Source organism: Morus notabilis, unplaced genomic scaffold (assembly GCF_000414095.1).
Source record: "Morus notabilis unplaced genomic scaffold, ASM41409v2 Scaffold214, whole genome shotgun sequence".
Taxonomy (NCBI): domain Eukaryota; kingdom Viridiplantae; phylum Streptophyta; class Magnoliopsida; order Rosales; family Moraceae; genus Morus; species Morus notabilis.
In genome coordinates, this window is record NW_010363935.1 from 228,261 (window position 1) to 237,403 (window position 9,143).

General features: G+C 31.2%; 1 protein-coding gene across 1 annotated transcript; it reads left to right on the forward strand.

The window, feature by feature from the left end:
• Positions 1–6,915: 6,915 nt before the first annotated feature.
• Positions 6,916–9,143, forward strand: LOC21394995 (zinc finger CCCH domain-containing protein 62). The gene is made up of 8 exons (XM_024170285.1): positions 6,916–7,168; positions 7,457–7,574; positions 7,940–8,001; positions 8,112–8,163; positions 8,268–8,361; positions 8,547–8,645; positions 8,738–8,881; positions 9,096–9,143. The coding sequence occupies exons 1-8, from the start codon at positions 6,916–6,918 to the stop codon at positions 9,141–9,143; spliced, it is 870 nt and encodes a 289-aa protein (XP_024026053.1).

Sequence of the window (9,143 nt, forward strand, 5' to 3'; positions counted from 1 at the left end):
AAAACTTAATATATAAAGTTTCTTGTTAATCATCATTGCCACAAAAGTTTATATATGATTAATAAGTGAATGAGGCAAAGGTAAAAAACTTTAGCAGTATATGCTTATAGAATATCAGGATTTAAAAGAAAAAAGGATAAAAAAATAGTAGACACAAATTAATAGTTTTTATTAAGAAGAATAGCAAAAGATAAAACAAATACGTTAATATCATGAGAAAAAATCATTACATTAAAAATCAAGAATGGATACTAAACTGTTATAGGCAAAGGCTATATATAATACCTGGAACGCTACAAACCTTGTTTTAAAAATGAAACAGTAAGTACTCAAACGTCAGCAGGGACTAAATATGCCCACGTGAGTAATCTGTATGCACTAAATAACAATATATCAAAATTAATAACAATTAGTAAAATCAATAGACAACAGAATATATCAGGTATGAAAATAGACTTTGGCTTAAATAGTTAAAACAAAAATAGCAAAAGTCCAATAATAAAGAGTTGTATATTGGAAGAAATAATGAACACCAAAACAGGGGAGGTGATACTGTTGTTGTATTGGAAATCAAATTTGTAAAATGATAAGAGAAATAATATGAACGAATTTAATAAATAGAAATAGATAAAATTTAAATCAAGTGAAAATGGACATTTGAAATACTGCACTCTTAAATTTTCGGGAGGGGAAAAAAAAGGAGAACAAAAGAAAAAGAAAAAGAAAAAGAGAACCATTTAAACTATTTTAGTCAAAAGAAAAGAAAAAATTGAAATTCAAATAAGATAGATTTGTTCATAGTAATTTTTGAACACATTAGACGAAATTGAGCAGGCCAAAACTGATCATTATCATGGCCACATACTATAGAAGAAGAGGAAGAAAAGGGAAAAAGGAAAAAATATTTAAATAATTTTGCTAAATCTGAGTAAGGGGTTTCTTGTCAACAATTTTTGGATCGATTAAAGAGAAGTCGAGATGAAATTTAATTGTAAGTATCATTGCCATATACAAAACCAAGTAAAGGTTAAATATGTTAAGCAAAAATGGGTACAGATATATGCATATGTGATAATGAAATAAATAAATAGAAAATAGAAATAAGACATAGCAAAAGGATAATCATAAAAACAGAAAGAATTTTTTTTGAATTCTATAGTAAACAACACAAAGCAATACATAATATATATAATATTAATAACATATATGAAGAAGATATGGGCAAGAGTTAGTGAAAGTACCTGTAACGCTAAGAATATTGTCTTAAACAGTGAATATGAGCGAACGAAACAGAAATCAAACAGAGCCAGCTTAAAAGAATGAGCAGCACATACGCCAAGATGAAACGAAAAAGCCAAAAAGCCAAAAATGTTAGAGCAAGTAAAAAGGGGAAAGAAAGATGATATGAACACAGTTTTAATCAATAATTGTAGACAATATCATATTGTACAATAAAGATTCAAATGGCCAAATATATTGATCATAATTTCTAAACAAATTACATGACAACAAAGAGGTAAAAATAGATTGTAACAATCACTGTCATACATACATGTACTTTATAAATAAGATAAGATAAGATAAGATAAACATGTATGAATCACGAAAGGGAGATACTTTATAAATACATAAATCCCAACTCAAATAGTAAAAATAGAACAATAAAGAATCAAAACTAAGATAAAATCATGACACCAACAAGAAAAAAGGACCAATACACCAAACTAAGTTAGTCATCAAAAAATTAAAATGAAATAGGAAAATTTGAAGAATCATGTAGGAGAAAAAAATGATTGATATGTGTCTAAATAAATGTTCAATGAAAATATGACTCAAAAAATAAAAAGGATTAAAGTACACTAAAAAAGGGAAAAAGACATAATATAGAAATTTTGATGGAAAAAGGTAGACAAAATCAAAACGCAAGTGAGATACACCCAATCACAGTTGTTTTGGGATAGTTTATATAAAGTTCAAGATGTCAAAATCCATCCTAATCATGATTAGGATATAAAGAAAAGAGAATAGAAGAAAAAAACTGACATAGATTTGCAGTATTCATCAAGAAAAATAATAAGGCACAAACTACATACATTAATACCATCAGAACAAATGAATATCTCCACACTGAGTAACAAATAGTGAATGGCTACAGGCAAAGGTTATGAGTAATACCTGGAGCACTATAAACGCTGCCTTAATATGAAATAGCAACCACTCAAAAATCAGCAGAGAAAGTGAGTAAATACAAAGGCAGGAAGTTAGAGCAGTAAATGAGTAGGATTAAAGCAGAGTAGTAAATGATTGAAGATGGAATGCAAAGGATCGAAAGTCAAGCGCAAGGGAGAAGAACAAGAATAGAAATAGCAATAAATGATTGATAATGTAGCAGAGCAGTAAATAACGTGAGGTGAAATATGAAGGAGACAAAGCAAAGTCAGCGGGAGAGCAAGGGACAGATAGATAACAAAATGCCGATATAGCAGCAGCATTTATAAACAGTAAATGAGGGAAAAAATTTCAACAGTACATGATTTATAAGAGGACACGTAGCAAAACAAAGTCGGTCTGCAAGAATTAGGGAAGCAAGATTGCTTAATCAGGTGGCAGAAGCAACGTACGGGTATACTAAGCAAAAACATAATAAATAAATAATAATGAGTTCAAGAAACAGAAAAAAGGGAAAAAAAGAGAAACAAAGAGGAAAACCTCTCAATTTTTTCTTCTAGATTTTTCACAAATTTCAGAAATTAATAAACGATAAAGAAAAAAAAAGAAACAGTTCATTTAATGCCTCTGTAATAATATGGGTACAGATCATCAACTTAAGTAGTTAATGCATCTGCAACAATATGGGTACAGATCATCAACTTAGGTAGCCAAATCAGCAGTCTAAATATACAAATTAATTAAAAAAAATCGATGTTTAGGGTACAGATCATCAACCTAAGTAGTTAATGCATCTGCAACAATATGGGTACAGATCATCAACCTAGGTAGCCAAATCAGCAATCTAAATATCACAGAGCAACAAATTAATCAATCCAAAGCAAAAAAATTCATGTTTACCTGTATACCAGGTGAAGTCAGCAGCAAAGAACATCAAAAGATGCTCGTAGAACCTTCTTTCTGCACAAATTTATCTCCTGAAATAGATCAATGACAAAAGTGAACAGAAAACAAAAAGAAAGGAAAAACCACCAAAATAAAAGCAAAAAAAAAAAAAAAAAAACTGAAAATTTATCTCTTGAAGCAGGCCAATGACAAAAGAAACCAGCGACCGAAACAAAAGCCAAAAAAAGAAAAGAAAAACGAAAAGGAAAAAAAGGATAAAAAAGCAGAAGATTGAGTCGACCAAAAACAGAGGGGAAAGTAAATTAAATGAGCAAATCAAACCAACAAAGACAAAACCCAGCCAAAAAAAGAGAAAAAAAAAGAGAAAAAAGCAGAAAGGAGCAGAACATGGACTCGATAAAAAAAATAAAGGGGCAACCAAGCTAAATAAGGAAATCAGACCAACAAAGAAACATGCAAGAAAAATTTTCAAAAAACCTGCAGCAAAACGAAGCAAAAAAATCCAAAAATCAGGCAAAAATCCCGTAAGAAAGAAATCAAAGAACCCACAATAAATATCACATAAACCATGGAGATTCACTTGCGGCCAAATAGAATCAAAGAACCAGCCACAATCACCAAATCATGGGAGAAGCAATTGGGGCGCAAAAGAAATGAAAGAGAAGAAGCACAAAACAAAACCAATGAAAGAGAGAGAAGGAAACGGCAGAATACTCCAGAAGACACAGAGACCAAGGGAGAGAGAGTAGGCAGAAAAATCAACAATAAAAAGTCAGACAAAAATGCCCCTCGGATTAAGCCGGACAATGAGAAAAAATCAAGGGTAAAGACGTAAAATAACATAACAGGACACAATGGGTATTGAAAAAGTTAAACATCAGGAAGTAGGGACAAAGTCGGGAATTCACTGTTCATTTACAATATAATGAACAGTGAATCCCGCCTCGCCTTTAGTATATAGTAATAATATTAATTTTATATGTGATTTTGTCTAATTTCAAATCTTCATCCCAAGTTCAGGAGGAAAAAAAATGAAAACAATCTTAAAAAATGATTTTAGTTTTAGGACTTAAACTTATGATTCTAATTTTGTTCCCACAAAAACTTTAAATAAAAAAAAGTTACCATTAATGAGTTCTCTCAAAATCAAAATTATTTATAAAAGTTTTAAACCGTAAGCAAGCTTATGAACAAAAAGTAAAATTGTTGAAAAGACAACTAAGAGAAGAAAAAAAAAAGACAGCTACTTTTTTCTTGAAGAAAGTAAAATTGTTCTGCTCCATTTCGAAAAGCATATGAAAAATTTTGGGGTTGTTTTTTTTGTAATAAAATTTAAAAAAATTTTGATTTTAAGTTACAATTATATTTAAGTTCATATTTTTTTATAAAATTTAATTTTGAATTAAGGTTAAACTTGAGTTAAAATTTTTCCTTTAACTCGAGCTCATAAACTCGAACTCAAGTTAATGAATAATATTTTTTTTATTCTTAAAAATGTCATAATTTTTTTGTTTTAATTCTGATGGAGATGATCTTTTTTTATGCATTCACAACGAAAAGACAAAAAGAACCTCACTCATATACCTTATTGTCTTCTCTCTCTGTTTTAGATAAAGTAGGGATATTTACCATTTTATACTCCATATTTTGAGTTTATTAAAGAAGTTACCTTGTATTTTGAAGGTCCTCAAAACTGTACCTCTCAATTTTGAGTCCATGTTAAATTTCTACCTTTCCTAGACCAACATCTAATTTTGACTTCAAAATTGATAAATTTACCCTTTTTAGTTTACAGATAAACTTATGATGAAATGCTTATTAACAATTTACTCTTTGCAGCTTAGCTTGAAAATACAATTTTTATGATTTTTTCATTGTTTTTTTAAACATTACGTGTGATTCATGTGTTATTCGGATAATTGGTATTGTTGAATCCAAAACTTTGAGCATAGTGATATTTTAATCCATGAACTTTTAATTTTAGTATATTAGTCATTGAATTTTCAATTCTTTTGATAGTTTTGATTCTTAATAGTAAAATTGAGTCTAAAATTTAACAAAGATAATTATGCATCCACCGTGTGATAACTTAAAATTTTACAGAAAGAGTTACTATGTAAATTTTTTATTCCCTTGGGTACTACTAAAACCTATTAAAAAATGTAGCATTTTGTATGTATTGTACTTATTTATGTAAGATGTTCTGTTATTATGCGTTAACGTTATATGTAAATTTTTTATTCCCTTTGGTACTACTAAAACCTATTAAAAAATGTAGCATTTTGTATGTACTGTATTTATTTATGTAAAATGTCCTGTTATTATGCATTAACGATATTTATCTACGTTAAATTTCAAAAATCATCAATTTTATTATCAGGATCCAGAATTATTAAAAAATGAAATTACAAGGATCAATATATGAAAATTAAAAGTTCAACAATTAAAATGTCACTATGCTCAAAGTTTAAGATTAATAATGCCAATTTTATTATAAGATCATCTACAAGTTGCAAAGGCTAAATTTGTGAATTGAATAGTTTAATAATAATATTATAACTATAATAAAAGTCTTTACAATGGAGCATAGAGTTGTAAGTTTGGGCCGGCCTAAGGTTTGCTATTATTGGCCCAAGCCCAGCCTTAAATTTTTAAGATTTAGGGCCGGGTTAGGTCAACCCTCTCTTATTTAGGGCCGGTTTTGGCCTGGCCCAAACATCATATTTTTTAAGTTTTTTTCTAAAACTATCTTATAAAATTTTGGGTCAGGTCGGACCAACCCTAAACTTTTTGTGCTTAGATCCGGATTGGGCTGACCCTCTCTCTTTTAGGGCCAGACTGGGCCAAAATTTCTCATTGGGCCGCAAGGCCCAGACCGGACTACATAAACTTACACCTCTAGTGGAGCAAACTATTTTACTCTACCAGTGAGACACGTGTTTTTACTGTTGGATTAATTTTTTAATGGCCAATCTGCAACAGAAACAGTTTTATGTGACACGCTGTAAATTTTTAATATGAATATATATAAATCTAACCGTTAAAAAAGACTAATCTAATGGTTGAAAATACTTGTGCCATCGATGGAACAAAATAGCTTGCTCCACCGTAAAGATTCCCTTATAATAAAAGAGAAGTTTACTAAACTTATCTTAAGAAATACATTGGTCTATATTTTTACTCATTACTCTTGATTAATATCCCTTTAAGAAATGCTAAAGACACTCTTTCTGTCACTCTCTATACTCACTGCTTGACACATGAACTCCACTATCTCATTTTTTGTTTAAATAATAATATATCATGTTAATGAAATCCACGTGTCAAAGAGTGAGTGGAGATAGTGACAAAAAAAAATGTTGCTAGAATTTCTCTTAATATAGTATTTAATTAAATAGTATTATTCAAGAGTAAAAAGTAACAATCAAGACTTACATAATTTAAAAAGTATTTGTTTCATTTTCTTTAGTTAAAATTAACTTTGACCTATAAAGGTCACAAAATTAGTATGCAATTAAAATTTGAAGGAACTATCTTAAATATTATGTCAACTTTTTAATACACTCAAAATATAATGATCTGTTTATTTTTTAAAATTATAATTTTAATTATAAGATAGTATTTTTTTATAAAAAAATTTAAATAAAAAATTCTCATCAATAATTTTCTTATAAAATTTAAATTCAAAATTAAAACCAAAATAAGTGTGAACGGAACGGCAAAATAACCCAAACAAAGAAAACAACACGATTGGATGGCCGATAAATATGACGTAGTCCAATCGTCAGGGTGGAAAAGAAAAGCCTTTCCCTCTTCTCTGCAACCCTTGGGCGACTTCAAATGGCGGAGAGTAAGGGTAAGCGCGCTGTCGTTTTTCTCTCCTCGTCTTCCGAAGAAGAAGACGACAACGTCGCCGCAGTACTACTCTCTAGCGATGATGATGAATATCAGGATGATCTAGAAGTCATCAAATCCGACGGCAGCGATGACGATATTGGCGAAGAAGAAGAGGAATCTGACTATCCGAACAAAGATCAACAAGAGGACGATGACGATGAGTCGCTTTGCAACAAAATTATTCGCCTTTTGACAGGTTTTTATTTTATTTTTTCAATTCTTAATTCTAAATAGGTGCATGGTTGATTAGTTAACTTATTACCGAATTGCTAATTTTCCAGTTCGCATTTTCTCAAATTTGAATCTTTTATGCGTTTCTCCGTGCATAAGGAAATCATTGTTTAGGCTTTTTTTTTTTTTTTTGAATTTCACTAATTTCTTGGCTTAATTCAGCAATGGCGTTTGGTCCTAACAAAAGGTAAATTGCGTCTGTCACAATCTAGTTGTCGCTTTTCCGGCTTATGTTGTGTATTGTCTTCTGCAGAAAATAGGGAATTAGATTCTTTGAAGCTTAAAGACTGCAAAGCGTATTTAAGGACTTATGGCCTTAGATTATCCGGGAATAAGTCTGTTTGTTTGCAGAGAATTAAGGAGCACTGGAGGTACATTATCTATATTACACTGTGGAAATAAAGTTTGATTAAGAAGATTACAAATTGCTGAATTTTTTGTGGTTTTTTTCCCTTGATATAATGAAAAAATATCTCACTGATAGGATATAGTTTTTAACTATTAGATTACATCAGAATCATATCAAATTATGGTATGGATGAAACTCTAACGGTAAAAACAGTTTTCTACCTGTACGGTACTTGTTCATATCTCGAATCCTCTTGTTTAGTTTTGTTTTGTAAAAACAGTTTTCCACCTGTAGGGTACTTTTTCAGACCTCGAATCCTCTTGTTTTGTTTTGTTTTTTTTTGTTTTTTGAGGGGATATATATTGAGTGATCTACTTTATGTGTTAGGTTAAAAGATGGAAATGGTGAAACCTTGTATCCTAGACCATCATTTTCCATCAATTGTACTGGTAAATGGTTCTACACTTTTTCATTTGCACTTGCCCTGTCACCTTTATTCCCCTTTTGTCTAAGAAGAGCAGTACACCGATTGTTCTAAGTAGTGTAAAACTCGATGCAGGTGATGTCTGCAAGGGAGATGTTGTCCTGTTTAGGCAGAAAGTTTATGAGAAGTATTCTTGTTTGCATTATTTTTTGTCCTCGTTATTTTAGATTATTATGTTCTTTGATAGAGCCTAAGTTCTCTTATTTTGCGTTGTCTTTGGTTGAATAACAGATTGAGACATGGGCGGGTTCTAGGGAAGAGAATTGTTGTTGGAAGAGTTGTTAAGGAAAGCTATGGCACAGCCAAACAACAACATACCTTTACTGTAAGGCTTCATCAGGGTTGCATTTGGGGTTGAGATTACGTGATTCTGAGCCTTGGTTGGCAGTGGGTTTCTTCATTTCTAGAGACTTGACATTTGCGGGACTATTAATCAAATATGATTAGAGGACACACTGTTAATTGAAAATTTTGGGTTCTTCTATTTGATTAGTGCTTGTCATGTTTTAGGTTGAAGTTTTTTGGAGTAGGGGAGTTAAGAAGTTGCCTCCACTCTTTCCTTTGCTTGTAAAGGGCCGTAATCTCTATAGAATGAGAACTTTCAGACAGGTGAGCTGGTTAAGGGACATGTTGCTCGTCAGTCGTCACTTGGAGGTTAATGATTTTGTGCCATTAAAATTTTGGTTTTTCCTGATTTATAGTGTTGGCATGACGAAGCTGAGAGGCTGAAAGTGCTCGCTGAAAAGCACAGGCGAGGTGATGCAGCTAGGTCTGAGAGAGCAATGAGGAAAACACAGAACTTGACTTCTAATAGGGGTATGATGGAATGGTGCAATTTCTCTAATGTGTGTGCATGTGTAAGAGAGAGATTGCTTCTCTCTCTCTCTCTGTTTTTTTAATTCTTTTTTCCCCCTTCATTGCAGAGTTGTTGATTCTCTATCACACTCATAAAGCTTTTAATTACTGTTTCCCCTCGCTGTTTTAAGTGTATTACTTCTATTTCACCATTATCTGATGACAAGTATTGATTCTATTTCTCCCTTGTCTAATGATGATTAGGTAAGAAGTGCCAGAAAGAATTCCCTTCTGAAGGAAGATCTAAAATGA